Source organism: Phocoena sinus, chromosome 12, assembly GCF_008692025.1.
Source record: "Phocoena sinus isolate mPhoSin1 chromosome 12, mPhoSin1.pri, whole genome shotgun sequence".
Classification (NCBI taxonomy): Eukaryota; Metazoa; Chordata; class Mammalia; order Artiodactyla; family Phocoenidae; genus Phocoena; species Phocoena sinus.
The window spans coordinates 7,891,861-7,912,103 of NC_045774.1; the positions used below are offsets into that span (position 1 = coordinate 7,891,861).

General features: G+C 44.9%; 2 protein-coding genes across 6 annotated transcripts in view; one reads left to right on the plus strand and one right to left on the minus strand.

Moving 5' to 3' along the window:
* The window catches only part of TCP1 (t-complex 1), a 30,683-nt gene extending 29,171 nt beyond the window's left edge, over positions 1–1,512 (plus strand). For 2 of the 5 annotated variants that reach the window (XM_032650911.1, XM_032650910.1), the window contains 3 exons: positions 31–223; positions 369–532; positions 1,214–1,512. In XM_032650911.1, coding sequence (XP_032506802.1) covers positions 31–223; positions 369–532; positions 1,214–1,430 — 574 coding nt within the window. In that variant the 3' untranslated portion in view covers positions 1,431–1,512. The remainder of the gene's footprint in view (positions 1–30; positions 224–368; positions 533–1,213) is intronic. The other 3 variants (XM_032650912.1, XM_032650913.1, XM_032650914.1) reach the window with 3 other exon arrangements.
* On the minus strand, positions 1,213–14,997 carry ACAT2 (acetyl-CoA acetyltransferase 2). The gene is made up of 9 exons (XM_032650917.1): positions 14,854–14,997; positions 14,035–14,169; positions 10,811–10,992; positions 8,733–8,850; positions 4,894–5,037; positions 3,618–3,740; positions 2,918–3,072; positions 2,234–2,344; positions 1,213–1,817 (listed from the first exon to the last, which is right to left on the minus strand). Exons 1-9 carry the CDS (start codon positions 14,906–14,908, stop codon positions 1,647–1,649), a joined length of 1,194 nt encoding a protein of 397 aa, XP_032506808.1. The 5' UTR covers positions 14,909–14,997; the 3' UTR covers positions 1,213–1,646.
* Between the last annotated feature and the right edge of the window lie 5,246 nt (positions 14,998–20,243).

Sequence of the window (20,243 nt, forward strand, 5' to 3'; positions counted from 1 at the left end):
GATTTGAGAATTTCCCTGTTTTTGAAATAGCACTAAGGCTCGTACCTCTGCGTCGGTCATCTTACGCGGCGCAAATGATTTCATGTGTGACGAGATGGAGCGCTCTTTACATGATGCGCTTTGTGTGGTGAAGAGAGTTTTGGAGTCGAAATCTGTGGTTCCTGGTGGCGGCGCCGTAGAAGCGGCCCTGTCCATATACCTCGAAAACTACGCAACCAGCATGGTAAGAACATCTGGAAGCCCGTTTTCATTTCTGGAAGGGCACGGCACTTTGTTCACATGAATACGTCTCTTCTGCGACCTTAGCTGCCGCTGTGGGTGTTAATTTTCTTCCTCCTGTGAAGACACCTCATTGTCTTTGTTCTCAGGGCTCCCGGGAGCAGCTTGCTATTGCCGAGTTCGCAAGATCTCTTCTTGTTATTCCCAATACTCTGGCCGTTAATGCTGCCCAGGACTCCATAGATCTGGTTGCAAAATTAAGAGCTTTTCATAATGAGGCTCAGGTTAACCCAGAACGCAAAAATCTAAAATGGTAAGCATACTTAACATTTTTCATTGTCATCTGTATATCATATATGGTAGTTTGGTTTTTGTTTTAAACTCACGAAGGATGATGACTAGTGATTATTAGCATTGGTGTGTCTTAGTTATCAAATCGGATTCCTCACCTTTCCCTGCTGCTGTGGGTAGAGTCATTTACCTACAGTAGGAAGGTTCCAGAGAGGAAATTATTTTTGGGTAGTCCACACCTGTTTTTAAGCAACCTCCTTTTAAGATATTAAATGATGTTTAGAAACAATTTCTTTACTACCATCTAGGCTTTCTACACCTCTTTCAGTGCTGAATTTGTTTATCCATAATCAGTTACTTTAGACTTATAGGGATCTACTATAAGGTCCCAGCGTTTCCCAAGGTTAACATTTGAATGGAGTAGCTGGCACTAATGAGACTACTTTTTAAATATTTATTTGGCTGCGCTGGGCCTTAGTTGCGACGTATAGGATCTTCAGTTGCAGCAGGCGGGCTCTTATTTGTGATGTGTGGGATCTAGTTCCCTGGCCAGGGATTGAACCCAGGCCCCCTGCATTGGGAATATGGAGTCTTAACCACTGGACCACCAGGGAAGTCCCCCTAGTCAACTTTTAAAGGAGTGGAATAGGATGGGTGTGAACTATGAAAGAGGCCATTTAATAGGTTTTTTTCTAAATTGCAGGATTGGTCTTGACTTGGTCAATGGTAAACCCCGAGACAACAAACAAGCAGGGGTGTTTGAACCAACCATAGTTAAAGTTAAAAGTTTGAAATTTGCAACTGAAGCTGCAATTACCATTCTTCGAATTGATGATCTTATTAAATTACACCCAGAAAGCAAAGATGATAAGCATGGAGGTTACGAAGATGCTGTTCACTCTGGAGCCCTTGATGACTGATGTCTTTTATTTATGACAATGTTAGATGCATTTATCTTGTTGTACCTCGAGTATTACACATTAAAGTGCAAAAAGCTGTCAAGTCTTGGGATTCTTATGAAGTGGGAGATAGTTTCCATCCTCACTTTGGTCCTCTGATTTCACTTAGTATTTTATTAGTTTAAAAAGAAAATGAGGTTCACGTTTAGTTTAAGCATAATTAAAGGTTAAGCAGTTTCATCCTCTCAGAACACACATTGCTATTCCCATCCCACCCCCAATGCACAGGGCAGCAACCCCACGATGTCCACCCTTGCGCTCCATCGTGTGCAACAGGGTAACAAGAATCCGGCAGCCAGATGCTCCGAGAGGATGGCCCAGGGCTATAGCTCCTCCTTCAGTGTTGACCTAAGGGGTACATAAGATTTGTATCATTTGTTGTTCTCTGGACATAAAGTTAGAATCCCAAACTTGTCTTTTTCCTCTTAATGTCATACCGGTTAACTACCCTTTCAAATTCAGTTCTTAGTTCAAGTTGCTTAGGAAGTGATTTGTACCCTTGTGACATCCATTCCGACTACCTTAGTTTAAGACTGAAAATACCCTCTTCCTGTGGGAAGTGAACTAATGCACACAAGTTTTTTTGCCTTAGGAAGCAATAAAATAAGTGAACTCGCAAGTCCAACGGGAGCTTACCTAGCACCCACCCCTTACTGTATGGCCAGTACCTGGGACACATCCTGTGTTTTGCTGTTTACAGTATTAAGATCGCATTGTGAATGTTCATTTGCAAGCTCTCGTCAGGACTGCGTGCTCAGGTTTACCTTCTCTGGGTTTAATCCAAGTTCTTTAGCTATTGCAACAGACACGGCTGCAAAGGCTTCATTGATTTCAAATACGTCAACATCCTCCAGCGACCAACCTGCTTTTGCAACCTAAAGGAAAGGTTAATGGAAGAGAGGTCTAAAAACTCAAGTGGAACCATTCTTCGTTGTAGGTGTAGAAGCAGAATATACTGTGTGATATTGAAGGATCTCTTGAAAATGCCACTTTGAGTTCCAAGTGGTAACACATTTTGCCTTGGTGACACCAATTCTAAAAGGTTTAAGGATAAAACACCCCTTGGAAATTCTATACTGTCTTCAAATTTGAACCACTTAACACGTGGACGTGAGGTTATAGGGCAGAACTAGTTGCCTTATAAAGCAGATGATCCAAATGCTGGCTGCTCTTCGTGGAAGGGAAAGAACACTATAGATATAATTAAGTGAATAAGCTCATTTAAGGCTAATGGGAGGATGTCTCCTTTTGAGACAATGCAAATGAAGCCTGATAGGAATAAATATGAAAATAAAATCAAGCTCAGTCTCGGCATTTTGGAGTGGGAAGGATCTGAGCGAAGGTTTGAAGGAGGTAGAAGTTAATAAACATTTACAAGTTACTGGTCTGGTCCCAAAGAGGCTTTAGCAACAAAAAGGACAGGTGCTAACATTGTAAATTAAACTCACAGCTTGCTTTATTGCTGGAATTGGTCCTATTCCCATAATGGAAGGCTCCACACCTGCTTGTGACCAGGAAACTATCTGTGCTAGGGGTGTAAGCCCACGGTTATCAGCTTCTGACTTCTTCATAAGAACCACAGCTGCAGCACCATCATTTATTCCTGTAAAATATGAATGTCTTAATTTCCAAAACATTGCTCACTAAGTTACATACCTGTGTCTACTTTCTCCAACACCTGAAGACATGGGTTAAGTTAATACCTTTTGACAAGATGATATAACAGACCACAGAACATTCCAATGGGATAAAGAGCGGAAAGATTAAAGCAGTGGGGGAGGGGAGATTAATGAAAAGAAATGGAAGAAATATCCCAGACCTCATAGGGGGTAATGGGAGTTCCAGGTTTTGGAAAAGGACAGAGGTGGTAGATAAAATCTGGAGTTCCTTAATTTGCCTTTTCACTTGTGTGTCTCGTTAGGATACTGCGAGGAAACCAAATCCATTTTTCAGTATGTTGTACAGGTTAAGTCATAAATCTAAACATGAAGAAACATGATCAAAACTACATTTTCTCCTAAAGCAACGAAAACAAGGTTTTAGAGTAATTTGTATATAAATAATTGATGAAATGAAATTAAAAAGGTATTAACTTAGTAGACCTAGCAGAAGATAATACTCCCACAACTGCCCTTCAGAAAATCTAACCTGAAGCATTAGCTGGGGTGACGGTTCCTGTTCCATTTGTAAGGAAGCAAGGCTTTAGCTTAGACATGGCTTCCATGTTGCTCCCATGGCGAGGAAACTCATCTGTTTTAACTTCAGTAAGACCTGAGAAAAGGGAAAGTCGTTATCCAAGATGAGTAGTTCCTCAGACATGATATAGAAGGATTCACATTTGGAAGAAAAGGTTTATTATAAAATACTTTTATTCCAATAGGAAAGTACACACTAGTACAAATTACTGTAAAGACATGTTTTCCATATCCAGAAAGCCCTTTCTGAGGAAGGCAGTTACAGGGACTTCTTTGCTTAAAAGGTTGCTAAGATTTGGGGTATATAGGTCTTGGCTGGTTACAACTGACTGGATCTAGGGTGTCAAAGCCAGTCTCATAAAGGCTGGGCATAATCGATGTCAGTCATCAGTAACGGAACTTGACTAGAGCGTTCCATATTAGAGAAGAGCTAAGTGACCCCAGAAGATCCACCCTCAAATATGAAACACACAGAAGCAACAGGAAGTAATGGGCATTTGCTTCGGAGGAGATTGAGCCTGTAGGCGTAGAAAGGTCGGCTGCTTTCTCCAATTTCTCCTAAAACGCTCCATCTACACAGCCACGTGGAGACCCTGGGCGAAAAGTGTCTGGATGCTGACACAGCCTCCCATGTCTTCTTCCCTACCTCACATTCAGATCTATCCTGAATATATCTTTGCAACCTGAAAGACAACTGAGGTACGATGTATAAACATTCCTATATGTTATTCTTTTGAATATTAATAATTTACTTATAAATAGCCCCGTTGATGTTTAAACCATTATGACTGGGCTTCCTTGGTGGCGCAGTGGTTAAGAATCCCCCTGCCAATGCAGGAAACACGGGTTCGAGCCTTGGTCCGGGAAGATCCCACATGCCACGGAGCAACTAAACCCGTGCGCCACAACTACTGAGCCTGAGCTCTAGAGCCCGTGAGCCATGACTACTGAGCCCATGTGCCACAACTACTGAAGTTCGCCTGCCGCAACTACTGAGCCTGTGGTCTAGAGCCTGCGAGCCACAACTACTGAAGCCCGCGTGCCTAGAGCCCGTGCTCCACAATGAGAGAAGCCACCACAATGAGAAGCCTGCGCACCGCAACGAAGAGTAGCCCCCGATCGCCGCAACTAGAGAAAGCCCGTGCGCAGCAACAAAGACCCAACGTAGCCAAAAATATAAGTAAGTAAATTTATATATATAAAAACACCTTTATGACTTATACACCCACCTTTTTTAGAAGACACAAAAACTGGTACAATCTCTTTGTCAAAATGGCCAGCTTTCTGTGCGCTTTCTGTCCTGTTCTGGGACACAACTGCAACCTTGTCCTGATCTTCTCTACTCACTTGCCATTTGTTGGCTACATTTTCAGCTGTGAAAGAAAAAAAATAAAGCAAAAACCAAACATTTTTAGGAACTGGCTTTTGGTAGCTCAAGTTTTTCACCTTTAAACAAGCACTGAGGCCCAACAATGGCAGGCTCGCTGGTGGACTGAGACAGTGCTCTGCGGCAATCTTGCCTCCCACTGAATGTGGAAACGTTGCAGTGATTCTTAAGGAGCCATTTCCTTTGCTTCCTTCCTTCTCTTTTCCTTTCTATAAAATCACTTCGGGAAGTTTCATCTATGTGGCTCCACCAGTCGTTCATCTTTTTTGCCCCATTTGCTTTATCACTCTCTGAACCATTTGATGGAAGGCTGTAGACACCATGCCCCTATATCTCTAAATTTTAATTTCACTGTATATTTCACCCCCACAAAGGCCATTTTCTTACACAACCACAGCTACCAAAATCAGGAAATTTAACAGTGATAAAATACTGTTATCTAATTCTTAGTCCATATTCAAGTTTCACCTATTGACCCAATGATGCCCTTTAGAGCTAATTATTTGTTCAGTCCAGTAACATCCAATCCAGGATCACGCACTGCATTTCACTGTCCATCTCTTTAGTTTCTTTTTATTTGGAACACCTCCTTAGACTATCCTTGTTTTTTGTTTTTTTTTAAGTTTATGATGTGCTATGTGAGGCTCAGTAGTTCTAGGAAACCATGTTTTTATTTTTATTATTATATTTTTGGCCACACAGCATGTGGGAATCTTAGTTCCCCCACCAGGGATGGATCCCGCACCCCGCACTGGAAGCGAGGAGTCCCAACCACTGGACCACCAGGGAAGTCCCTGTCTCTGTGTTTCTTAATCTTGATATTTCTGAAGGCCAGGGGCCAGTTCTTTTGTCAGATGTCACCAATTTGGGTTTGTTTGACTCATGTTTCCTCAAGATTAGATTATGTGTGAAAGCACTGAATGATGATTATATACTATCTTCTCACTGAATCATTTATTTATTTATTTATGGCTGTGTTGGGTCTTTGTTGCTGCGCGGGGGCTTTCTCTAGTTGCGGCGAGTGGGGGCTACTCTTCATTGGGATGCGCGGGCTTCTAACTGTGGTGGCCTCTCTTTGTTGCAGAGCACAGGCTCCAGGCACACGGGCTTCAGTAGTTGTGGCACGAGGGCTCAGTAGTTGTGGCTGACGGGTTCTAGAGCGCAAGCTCAATAGTGGTGGCGCACGGGCTTAGTTGATCCGTGGCATGTGGGATCTTCCCGGACCAGGGCTCGAACCGATGTCCCCTGCATTGGCAGGGGGATTCTTAACCACTGCACCACGAGGGAAGTCCCTCACTGAATCTTATCAGGATACAAGTGGGAGTTTATCTCAGGTGATGTTAGGTTTGCTCACTCGATTAAAGTAGCATCCACCATATTTCTACACTGTAAAGTTCGTGTGGTGTATTATGTGTGCAATAGCACCATATCTTAATGCACACGCCTTAATTAAAAAGACCTGACCGCTAAAAAATGCTCACCGCCATCTGAGCCTTCAGCAAGTTCCAGCAGTAACATCAAAGATCAAAGACCTTTCTGTTTCCTGCTTTGTCAAAATTGTTTTGGGTATTCTAGGTCCAGGCTTTTCATATCACCATAACAAATATAAAAATGAAAAAGTTGAAAATATTGCAAAAATTACCAAAATGTGACCCAGAGACCTGAGGTGAGCAAATGCTGTTGGAAAAATGGCACTGACAGACTTGCTTGACACAGGGTGGCCACAAACGTTCAATTTGTAAAAACACAGTATCTGAAGCGCAACAGAAACTTGTTTGAAATTTGTTTCTAAGATAATTAGTTTGGGTCTAGAGTAGCCCTTACCCTGGGCCCTACCCTAAACTGTGGCCTTTCTTAGATGCCAATGGAGTGTCCAGTGGGTTCAGTAAAGTCTCTACTGTTGTTGGTTTACATTGCTGTGTCCCCCAGCAATCTAAAATCTCCATTCAGGGACTTCCCTGGCGGTCCAGTGGTTAAGACTCCAGGCTTCCACTGCAGGGGGCGTGGGTTCGATCCCTGGTCGGGGAACTAAGATCCTGCATGCCACGCTGAGCAGCCAAAAAAAAAAAAAAAAATCTCCATTCATTTTCCTAGAAGTTGCTTCTACTAGGCCTTGTAGAGCGTTGCCCTGAACATCCGTAGCTAAACATTTGGCCAAAGCCTTAAGGGGAGCCTTACGCAGATTTCTGGAGCGCCTCCTCTTCTCTCCAGTGCTCTGCCCCACAAACTAAGCCATCTGAGCGGCCCCAGACTCTGATCTCTACCTCTCCAGTTCTTTGAAGCCACTTTTCCCCAGATAAAAAGTTAGGAAAGCAGCCCCAGGTAGAAATCTAGTTATAGTGGGCCTTTCCCTTCTTTTAAGAAGCTCAGTTTTGCATGATTGTTGGCCGTTTGAAAACGGTTGATATATTCTGACCAGTCTTATACTTGTTTATAGTAGGAGGTCTAGTCTTTACTAATTACTACATCATGGCCTGAGCCATTATCTTTTCTTTTTAAGCAAGGGAAATTTATTTTCCCACAATTCAGGAGGGTAGGCGCCCAAGATCAAGGCACCGGCAGCCTTGTTTTCTCCTGAGGGCCCTCTCCTTGGAAGCTTTCTCACTATATCTTCACATGGTCTTCTGTGCCCACATCTCTGGTATTTCTTCCTCTTTTGATAAGGATACGAGTCAGATTGAATTAGGGCCCAGGCTAAAAGCCTCATTTCAACTTAATTACCCCTTAAAAGGCCCCACCTCCAAGTACAGGTCACATTCTGAGGTCCTGGGGGTTAGGGTTTCAACATAGGAATTTTGGAAGAACACAATTCAGTCCATGACACCTCGGAAAGGGCTGGGGAGCTAAATTTTTAATGACCATCTCTGGTGATGTTGAGGCAGTTAGCTTGGACTATGGCACTTTGAGAAACTGACACGTTAGGCCCTAGTACAGCACACATTGCCCGCGGTGCCCAGCCATCTCTGCTGCAGCTGTCAGTCCCACAGCGACAGAGACGCCCTGAACTTCTCATTGTCCCCGCTTCTCCAAGCCCTCCCTCCCTTCCAGGCACTCACACACACTGTTCCCTCTGCCTGGAACCTCACCCTTCCCCTCCTTATCTTTTTCACAAGAATTCTTTTCGCAGAACCAGAGCCGCTGCCAGGCATCTGAGCAAGATACTTAACCTCTCAGGGTTGGTTTCTTTAACTCAAAACTTAAAATGTTCTTAAGTTTTACATTTATATGCAGTAAAGACAGGAGTTCTTTCGATCTTCCAGTTGCTTTGCCAGTACACCTAGACCACAGGAGCCTTCTAGACGGATGAAGACCTGACTGCGTAGTGCAACAAAGACAGAGTTAGGTACCAGAAGTACTAGTTTATCTCTGATGTTGCCTTTGCCACAAAGCCACTATTTGTGAGCTCTGTTCTGTCATATGGTAAAGTGAGAGTTTGATCCAGAAGAACTCTGAGGCACCTCCCACTACTAACATTCCCTGACAATCAAGGAGTCACAAAGGACAGAGGGAATACGTCCCCACTTCGCTTCATCAAATGGGAACTATCCCTGTCATCAGGGATACAAAATGATTAGGACACAGTCCCTGCCCTGAAAGAGGAAAGCACCTGCAAAGCCGATTATTATAGGATCTTTTTTAAACTTTTTACAGTTAGTATGTTTTCAGCCATGTTTGCCTTACCTGTAATGCCCATGTGATAGTTGTGAAATGCATCTATCAGCCCATCACAGAGCATACTGTCAGTTAGTGGTGTATCCCCCATCCGGACTCCTGTCCTCAAGTGAACCAAGTGAGGAGCCTGAAAACAACAAATACCAATAGATTAGGCTTGGTTGTAACTAGTCCTCTCCTTAGGATCCCACTCAAAACTATCCAGTGGGACTTCCCTGGTGGCGCAGTGGTTGAGAATCCACCTGCCAATGCAGGGGACACAGGTTCAAGCCCTGGTCCAGGAAGATCCCACATGCCACGGAGCAACTAAGCCCGTGCGCCACAACTACTGAGCCCGCGTGCCAACTACTGAAGCCTGCACGCCTAGAGCCCGTGCTCTGCAACAAAAGAAGCCACTGCAGTGAGAAGCCCATGCACTTCAACGAAAAGTAGCCCCTGCTCGCCACAACTAGAGAAAGCCCGCGCGCAGCAACGAAGACCCAATGCAGCCAAAAATAAATATGTTTAAAAAAACCCAAAACAGCTCTCCAGTGATTCCTCAGTCTTCACCTAGTCCCCCTTGTGACCCTTCTCCCCTGTTCCAGTCCATGTTCCTCCCCACCCAGGGCCCAGGGCCTGAAGACCCCTGGAATCAACAGGCTACTCCACCCTTCCTACTCCTGGAGACCCATTGCTCTCCTCCCCACCCATTTCCAGTCTTCTGTCAAACAAACCTACGCATTCTGTGTCCTATTTCCTTAAAAAGCTCTTTATTCTTTCCAAAGAAGCAACTAGTTACCTATTGAATGAAGAGCTCATCAAAGGGCTTAAGTGATGGGAACAATGTGTTACTTACTTTGATGGGACACATAATGCCTACAGGGAGAACAATCAGGTTACTTAATTAACTGATGAGGGGAGATTTCTCAGTAGGGGATCCTCTTAACTCCTACCAACTCGATAGCAGCTGTCATAGAATGGAAAGACTTAAGAGTCGGAAGATCTCTATTGGAGTCCAGGCTCTGGGCCTCAGTTTCCTTACCTGTAAACTGGGAATAATACCAAGACTAAGGGCTGTTATGTCTGCGTGTTTAAAAGCACAGCTATTAGTACGGTCCCATCAGAATCACTCCGATTATGTTTGCTACTTTCACCCTGCCTCCTCCAGAGCCTCCGCAAATGTGGGGCTGAGTTGACCTCTGCCTGCGGGATCCCCAGGTGAGACCCTGAACTCCTGCAGGAAGCAGGGGATATATTTTTCCCTTTTCACCACTGTGCCGATTTGAGGGATGGAACTTGGTGAAACCAATCCCACCTGGCAAGCCTACTGGAGAAAGGCACTACTCAGTGGTCCTCTTTTCCATATTCTATACTTACCGAAGGTCAACAAAATGTGGTCCCTGGAATATTCCTTGTCCTGTGCAGGAAGGTAAGTGGCATCATCTGTTTTCAACTTTTACTCACAATGAGAAAGAAATTTAAAGCGAAGTATATCAACTGACTAATGTTACAGGTTTAATTCAGAAAATATTTTACGCTTCAGTAACACTTAATTTTATTTATTTATTTACTTTTGGCCACATTGGGTCTTCATTGCTGTGTGTGGGCTTTCTCTAGTTGCGGCAAGTGGGCTACTCTTCGTTGCGGTGCGTGGGCTTCCGTAGTTGTGGTGCATGGGCTCTGTAGTTGTGGCTCGTGGGCTCTGTAGTTGTGGCTCATGGGCTCTAGAGCACAGGCTTGGTAGTTGTGGTGCACGGGCTTAGCTGCTCCGTGGCATGTGGGATCTTCCTGAACCAGGGCTCGAACCCGTGTCCCCTGCATTGGCAGGCAGATTCTCAACCACTGTGCCACCAGGGAAGCCCCAGTAACATTTTAGAAAAAAATATATTCTGCTCCAGTCACACTGGTTGATAGGCTTTTTCTTCAACCTGGATTTCCCATCCAATTTGAAGAATAATTAATAATCAGGCAGGGATCAAGGTTCAATGCGTTTTTTACTTGTTCCCTGTTTGGTTCCAGCTCTGATACCATTGGTCTACCCTGCTATGGCAGTGGACGAGAGTTTATCAGTGAGAGGTCAGCGAGAGCCATCTCTTCAGAGGCCTTACCTTGCTCATGTTTTCCATGCCTCCCGCGACCACAATGTTGGAGTCTCCTACCACTATGGACTGGGCTGCAAGGCACACGGCTTTTAGGCCTGACCCACAGATCATTTGGCAGCTCCATGCTGGAACAGAGTAGGGGATTCCGGCACCCACACTGGCTTTTCGAACAGGATTCTGCCCACAACCTGGAGGAAGGAACAGAGAGGCCTCCCAGCAATCAAAGAGAAAGATAAAATGTTGGGATGAAGGTGAATGCAAAATCAGGAGATTGCCAACTGGGTCTCTTGCCACTTCCCAGCCAAGCCAAGTCAAGTTCCTGGCAGAGGCAAAGACCTGTGTGGACCTCACACCCATCCCAGTCTGACCCTTCAATACATATTATCTTGTGCTGTTCTACAGATATTTTATTAATGTAAGCTTTCGGGGCTTCCCTGGAGGTCCAGTGGTTGAGACTCTGTGCTTCCAATGCAGGGGGCGCAGGTTCGATCCCTGGTCGGGGAACTAAGATCCCACGTGCCATGTGCCAAAAAATAAAGTGAAACAAAAAATTAAAAAATTTATGAACATAGGCTTTCTTCTCCACAAAGAAGTTATTAATACTGTAAGAAGGAACTGTCTTCCTGATCTTTCTCTAGGGCATGAATAAGCACACACTCCCTTATAAACAGAGGGCAGAACTGGGGCATTATTTCTGTTTCTAACTACGGTTATTTGCTTCCTTGATCATGGCTGAAGACACCTGGGCAGATAAGAGGGTTACTTAAAAGAGGAAACTCTGCTAAGAAGCACTTCTTTCCTTGCTTAATATCCATCACACCATGATTAACTGGTTACGTAACGAGATATGTACAAAATCAGAACTGACAATACCTTTCTATAATTCAGCTGTGGGCACTTCCTTCAGGGAATGGGGAGAAATACATCACATACTTAAGTTGGCAGAGAAGGGGGTGGAGTGGAAAGTTTCAAATATCTTCAGTCACCATTATCTGTTATCAACAGGTCAGTGTTTATACAGTGGCCGCTCTATTGCAAATTTCAGGTATACCCATACCGAACACCTCTCCTCAGTGAGTTTGTTGGAAAAGAACTAGCAAATGGGTCACTGAGAAAAACTTAGGGATTATATTCATCACGGTGTTATTAATCTGGGGTTAGGCTGGGAGCCTAAAGTTTGAGATTGAAAATAGACGCAGGAAAAATTATTATTATTTTAAAATATTTATTTATTTATTTGGCTGTGTCGGGTCTTAGTTGCGGCACGTGGGATCTTCATTATGGTATGCGGGATCTTTAGTTGCGGCATGTGGGATCTAGTTCCCTGACCAGGGATCAAACCCATGCCCCCTGCACTGGGAGTGCGGGGTCTCAGCCACTGGACCACCAGGGAAGTCCCAGGAAAAATTATTTAAAAAACAGTATCAAAATGTTCTCGGGGACTTCCCTGGTGATGCAGTGGTTAAGAATCCGCCTGCCAGTGCAGGGGACACGGGTTTGAGCCCTGGTCTGGGAAGATCCCGCATGCCGCGGAGCAACTAAGCCCATGCTCCGCAACAAGAGAAACCATCGCAATGAGAAGCCCACGCACCGCAACGAAGAGTAGCCCCCGCTCGCCGTGACTAGAGAAAGCCCGCGCGCAGCAACGAAGACCCAACGCAGCCAAAAATAAATAAACGAATAAATAAATGTTCTCTGAATTAAATTCATAGGATACTAGTTAATAAAGAAGACATTAATATTATTTAAGGTTCCTGCTTTTTAAGCTACAGTGAATTACATCTGTATTTAGGTAAATAACTCCTTTATAAAAATTTTATGTATTTATTCATAATCCCCATCTTCAGGCACTTAGAGTAGTGCTGGACATAATTAACTAACGGTCTAGCATTTAGCAGAAAGTGAGGTCCATGAGACTGAGGATTCCTATCTGATATGAACACTTTATCCCCAGCTGATAGAACAGTGCCTGGAGCGCAGCAGGTGCTCAGTAAACATTAGTTACAGGACCCTGGAGGGTACCTGCGTAGGAGGTAGGACAGATGTGGGTTGTGATCCTGGATAAGTTACTCAATCTCTCAAACTTCCATTTACTCGTTCGTAAAATGGAGAGAATATGATCCAATAGACTTCCTGAGAGGATTAATGAAAGCACTAAACACAGGGTTTTTAAAGGCCCAGCACTTAGCAGGCCCTCAATAAACACAGCTATTATTTTTATTCTAATTGTATGGAGATACCACACAGGTGAGAGGTGGGGTGAGGTGAGATATGGAAGAGAAAACAGAAACCAGGAGTGGAGGACCCTATGGCAACAGAGTAAGTCTAAGTCGTGGGTCTGGGAAGAAGAAAGGAGGGAGTGGCCCAAAGGCAGCCACCTTTGGGCCACCAGTAAAGTTACTCATATGCTTTAAAGCCCTGGAGAGTCAGGAGAAAGTGGCATGCTTCGACTTTAAGGCTGCCCAAAAGGACAAAGTGAGAAAGGAGAATTAGGAAGAGGAACTACAAAACTACAAAGTAAATGCACAGAAAAACGGGCCTGGTCTCAGATAAGGTAAGGACAAAAGGTGGCCGGAAGTGAGCGGGAGCAACTATCACTAGGAGTAATTAGAATTTATGCTACTGAGTGAGCGTGATACTAGTTAAGAATAACTAGGAATTGTCAGTGGTCGTGGGCCTGTGAACCTAGTGGGAATGAGAAGAGAGCTGGGACACTGGTGATTCACCTACGCCAGCCCTCCAGGGGTGATGCGCCCGTCTGGCAGTCTGGCAGCAACACACCTTGGCGGCTCGGAAGTGAGCCCTATGCGGGCAAGGACTCACCTGTGTTGGAGCTCTATCCCCAGCACCTAGCACAGTGCAGGGCACAGAGGAACTCAATACATTGTTATTGAATGTGTGACACTTTAGGGAAATACGGAAGGCCCTGCATACTCTCCCATGTGTCAGGCTGACCCTGCTTCTAAAGAAAGAAAAGGCAGTGGAGGACGGTGATCTAGGATAATGTAGGAAAAGTATATTAAAGACGCTTAGTGTTAAGCCGGAGAGAAGCTACTGTTGGGGCTTGACAGAGGGGCGACAGGAGGTATTCCAACCGAGGGAACTCCGTAAGCAAATTTACGAAGGCAAGAAAACAAGCTTCTGAGTGTTGGTGGGGGGCCGGGGGAGGGGAGTGTTAATGGGCTGCTTCCAACAACCTGACCTCTCTGCTGGGGTCACTGTGGAGTTACCTGCTGCCAAAACGTGTCCAAATATGACCTCTGATACCTCTTCGGGAGCCACACTGGCCCTTTTCAGGACCTCTCTGATGACAGTTGAGCCCAGGTCATGGACAGGAACGGTGGATAAGGCACCATTGAAGGAGCCTAGAACAGAAGGGAAGGCGAGGGCGATGGAGAGCGCGCCCAGGGCGGCGGGGGACCGGCGGCCCGGTGCTTTCCCCCTGCGCAGGCGCCCACCGCATCTCGTCTGGGCACAGAGAGGAGCGTGGGTGCCTTGCAGCAGCCGAACCCCGGGGAGGCGGCCCCCAGGCCGTGCGGGGAAGCCGCGGACCCGCGGGAAACCTACACATCCACTCCCCAAATCCGAGCGGATGGGCGCGGCCCACGCTTTCCTAACAAGAGGGGTCCACACTCCCGCGAGTCCAGGGCCTTTGAAATCTATACAACACTAAGGACATTTGGGCAATTCTCTGTAATCCTCCTTTGACTAACGCGACCTCTGCCCAACGCCCCGGCACCCACCACCCAGTGGCCCCGCCCCTGAGGCCACAGGGCTGAGGTGGCGTCTCCTGAGGCTGGCCAATCAGGGGTCTCCCCAGCCAATGGGAGAGCCGGGAGGCGCAGTGGCCCTACCCAAGAATCCAATCAGAACACTCGGAGTGGAGTGGACCTCACCGCGCGACGAGGGGGCGGGGAAGGCAGGCGGGCCAAGGAAGGCGCGAGGCGCCGGGTGCCGAGGGTCCCGGAGGTCCCGGGGGTCCCCGTGACCGGGCCGGGCTGGGCCGAGCTCGCGCCTCAAACCCCATGCCGGGTCCGCCGACCGCTCACCTATGATGGTCCGCGCTGCCGAGACGATAACCACGGGGTCTGAGTCTGCACTCATCCTGCCGCACTACTGCCTCTCGAGCTACGGCTGGCCCAGTGCAGCCGGCTAGTGAGCAAGATCCAGCCCCGCCTCTGACATGCCGCTCTGGGGGCGGAGCCTCAGAGCGCCCCGCCCACCGCCTCCGCGGGCGCCGGTACGCAGACGCGAGGGCGGAGCTGGGCCGGGCAGGGGGCGGGACTGTGGAGTTGGGACTCACAGGCGCGCAGCCCGCCAGCCGTTCAGACGTTTATCTGAACCCCCCGGTGTTGTCGTTTCTGTCTTGACGTTTTTGTTTTGGGGGGGATAAGGTTGTCTTTTTTGAATTTAATGTTTTTGGAGTCAGTGAAAAGTGGGGTGACCAGAGTATCCCGCGTTCAGCCCGGGCTCTCGATCTCGGCAGCGAGAATTTGGTGCGAATCCTCCCAACTGCAGGCCCGCGGGCCATTCTCTTTGTGTGCTTTTGCTCTCGTGGCTTTTTAAAGTTCCCCTTTGTTTTGCCTGGACGCCAATAATCAGTCATTCGTTTACTTGGGGGTTAACTTGGTTCTCTGTGCAAACAGTGGCAGGAGTCCGTACCCTTCCGTGGGGCTGGCCACACTTGCCAAGTTCTTGTACCGGAAGAACAGCTGTAGCGACGAGTGTGTGAGAGCCAGAGAGTCTCAGTGTCTCACAGATCAAAAGGATTTCCTCCGGTTGACTGCGGACAATCTGGAAGGCGAGGAGCAAGTAATCACAGGTTGGATGACTCTTCTGCTTAAAACCTTTTCCAACTTCATATCCCCTACTGGGCAAAGTTCAAAATCTTTCAGAGTTCTCTATAGGAACCTCAATACCTGGCCCACTTGGCAGCCTCAGCTCTGGCTGTTTCCCCCTGGACACACCCCACGATCTAGTCTTCCAGAGAGAGGTCTTGCTTTGTCTGATTCTCTCTAGCCCCTGGGACAGTGTTGGACACACAGTAGGGACTTAATACTTATCATATAGATGTTAATGCATTTTCATGATATTATCCAAGAGCTTTAACCATCCCCAAGGGCTGCATATAGAGAGGTTGGAGTTTGCCATAGATACGGAGTTTTACAAATATTTGAGTAATAATTAAGATTGAATAATCATTAATTGTCAATATTGACAAGATGTATTTGAGTAAAGGGTAAGTACTTGGATGGGGTAATCAGTGATGGCTGGAATTTCAAAGCTGAATAGACTTATTCTGTTTAAACCATTAAAATAGACTTGGTATTTTTCACCTCTCCATAAACCCAGTTATAGTGATTGATTCCTAACATTCATTTTACTCCAAATAATTAGTCTTAGCCCTGGCCAGTGGTTTCAGAATGTCCACATGACCTAATCTTGGCCACAAAAATGGAAACTTGCTGGGTGGCTCTAGGAAAGGTATTCTTACTTCTAAGAGATACAAAGATGGATCCTTTTTCCCTCTGGACATTGTGGTGTCTGGGTGTGATACCTGGAACTGCTGCACCCACCTTTTGAGCCAGCATGATTGCAAGGCCAACACACTGAGGACAGCAGAACAGAGATGGGAAGAACTCTGGCCTTTTGAGGACATCTTTGAGACCAATCTAGAATCCACTCAACCTCTGATCTTCCAACTATGTGAGACAGGTTTTCCTTATTGCTTAAGCCAGCCTGAGTTAGGTATTGTTCTGTTAAATGTAACTGAAAGCATCCTCATTCATCCAGGCTGACTTCCCGGTAGAAAGCTGAGATTTTCAGATGTTTGGTGAATCAAAGAGAATAGCCTAATATGCTAGGAAGGAAAGAGTTTCTGGGCGGGCAGTGCAGCTTGTTGAGAACACTGGAGCAAGAGAACTTACTTACAGGGTTGTGGAGGGAAGACTGTTGACAAGACTGGGGAATCCTTCTGAAGAGCTTTCAAGTAGATTGAAAACTCATTAGGGCCAGGGAACCCCCATTAAGACTTTGCAGAGATACGCGGACGGGCCAGATAAACCAGAGAAGATAACTAGAGCATAGCCCCTGTGGTGAAGGAAATGCTTGGATAATGGTGGTCAGGAGAAATCCTTAGGGTCTGGAGTAGTAATAGAATCAGTAGTCTTCTGTCTGGGATGTGTTCCCTGTCCCGGAACATAAGCCTCCAAGGAAACTGTCACTCGACTTCATGCTGTATCTCAGTGTCCCCTTACATCTCTGGCCACTCTTCAGTCTCCTTTGTGGAAGCCTTCCTATCTCCTGCATTTGATGCCTCTTATTAGCATGTTCTACATATCTTTCTACTTACCATGTTAAAATTCCTAGTTTCATCTGTCTCGTCTACTAGACTCTATAAGCTTTGCAAAGTGATCTTGTTCTACTGCCTTATGCAGAGCTCCTAGCACGTTATAATTACATAGGAATGAATACTAATATATTCTTTATGCCTAATGCCTTACACATCTGAATGACTATGACCGTATTCTTCTGGATGCAAGGAATGTATTCACTTGTTTCTTACCTGGAGGCTCCATTCAGAACCAACCTAACAGCAAAAACTGAAAAGATAATTGCTTGCTTTTGGTGAGTGGCTGCTCAGCACTTGGCCTCGAGGGAGTCCTCGTACCTATTCCAAGCTACATATGGGCCAGACAGGGACTCAGAATAAAGAAGAGGTGAAAGAGGGGGACAGTCCTTTTAAAAATTACATCTCCCTCATGATCCAGCTTCAAAGGGAATGAAATGACATTACCCAGCGTTGTAAGAAGTGTTCACTATAATCAAGGAATAAGTGAACTCCCAAGGAAGTGTCATCAGAGAAGAGCAGTAGGCAATGAGTGGGTACAGGGGACAAACCACTATTAGTGAGAAATAAGGAACATCTGAGAGAAAATTGTCAGAAAGAATGGCTTTGCATTATGTTTGCAAAAGTGTCCCAGAAACTAGAGTGCTCAGTTGCATCAAATACAGCTGAGAGGCCAGGATACCTAGTCTAGTGAGCCCTACGTAACAAGCACTTGTACATATTTTTCTCATTAAAATGGTCCCAGCAGTAAGTATCCACTGAATCTTATGTGAAGAGATGGGAACTGGTACATCCTCTAATAGTGCCAGACATTATTAGAAATAGTCTCAATCCTTTTGTCCACAAACCGGTATCATTTCCTTCAAGGGCTAAACTAACCACTTCTGAGAGATTATGCTTACCGAAACCCTCTTACCTTTTAGCAAGCTAGCATCTTGAGCTCCGGACTTGGAATCTTTGTAATCTGCATTTTTTCCATCACTGCATTGCCATTTCGTGATTCTTATCGTTTAATTTAGCACAGCAACCGTCCAGACGGCTTGTGAGATGTCATCCTTAGAAGCTCACGTACATTTTCCCCTCCTCCTCAAGATGAAGGGAGGCAGAATGGCGCAGTGTCCAAGTCAGCTCTTGGCACCTGGCCTGGTTCAGCTGCCAGCTTTGAGGTTGGTATTGTCCAGGGAGCTTTAATGACAGCACCCTGGAGGGCAGCTCCAACGTTTACCAACCGTTTGCTTCTTATGTAACCCTTTTAAGTGCATTTCCTATCCTGTATGTGGGGATAACAAGTGCCTGTTTCATGGGGTGATGATAAAAATGATTATGCATATAAAATACCTGTCAGTTTCCAGCATGTAAGTACTCAATAGACGTCAAAAAACGTTAAGGCATTTTTTTGCTACCTTCACAGTAAACTCTGAACTAATGCTCCAGTAGAGACATTGGAACTTTCTTATAATCTTGGGCTTTATCCAAGTTGACGCCCATAAAATTACCCCTTTGGCAGTACTCAGCAAGCTTTCCGCCAAAAGCTGCATTTCTCCATTTCCAGGATTCATCAAAAGAATGCTTAGGCATTTGCACTTGTCCAGCGTAAGGAGTAACAGACACACTTGTAACTCAGGAATTCAAGTAAATACAGGCAGCTTTTCACTCTTCCATCAAGGGTATTACAATCCATTCAATTAAAGCTACTGTCTTTTATCCTTCGGTGGGAACTACCCAAACAATAAAAATTTATATTTGGAGTAGTGTGACCTAGGCAGACAGTTTGTTATCAGGACTGGAACTTCACTTCAAGACAATAGTACTGGCGAACATCTACTAGCAGTCACTACATGCTTGGCACTGTTCGGAGGCTTCACACGTATTAACTTATTGCTCTTTACAGGGCAAAACTTGAGCCAGAGAGAGAGAAAGTAGTTTGCCCAAGCCATGAAGCAGACACACAGTAAAGCCAGGATCCAAACCCATTCAAATCTAGGTCACTCTCCCAACCTAGATTATGATTTACCATCTCTTTTATCATAGTCATACCAGCAAATAAAGCATCCAATTCCAGAAATGAAGAATACTGACTCTGCACAGTCTTAAGTCCTCACTGCCCAAGTCATTCATCCATTAATGCAGATTCAACAGAAATCTGAAAATTGGTAATGACACATAACAGGCCTATTAAATTTAGTCATAAAATTTTATCACCAGTTGAATAATTTTTTTGCACACACCAACGATTACATAACACCAAAAGGAAGAGAAATTCCATCTTTGTTTAAATTGAGCAAGTTAAAAGGATATACATAACAAAAACTAAAGCTAAAGCCCATGGTACTTAATAAAACCAAGGGAATATTTAGTATTTTAGTACACACCAAAATGTTTATAAGCAAATTTAGTTAAAATTGTGTAGCATCTTTTTATTTGATCTTCCTTTGACTATGCACAAAAGGTTAATCAAAAGGTAAGAAGTGAAAAAAAAAAAAAAAAGGTAAGAAGTGCAGTATTTTACATACACCATGAAGACCAGATACACTTGTATGCCAGTTAAACAAGCAGAAACATAGGAGTTATTTTCAAGTAAGTTGTACCTCAGTTTCAAATGTCATTATCTCCACTTTTGAGGTTCCCTGGTTATATTACAAGTAATATCTAAAATGAGAAAATATTTTGCTTTCAGCAAAAATTGTATTTCATCTCAACCACATATGTGAAAAGTTATTCTAAAGCCATTCAATTCCATAGACCTTGATACTTAATGTTTAACATGACAGGAAAAGAAGCAAACTTTGTCTTATCTGTTTAAAACATTTCACCTTCATTCTAACACCCTACACCCTTACTATGTAACATTAGCAGATATTATTAGTACAAATCAGAAGTGGCCAATATTTTAACACAAACATCACTGACTACAGAGATACCTAATTACCTGAAATCATTTCACAAAAACAAAGTCTACTTTTCCAATTAAAACCTCACAAATACTTAGGTGACTATTTTCTTCTTTATATTTTTTGTATTTTCAAGTATTTTAACAATTATTTTTACAAGTCAGGAAAAAACATTAAAGTGTAGTCCTAAACTCCAAGT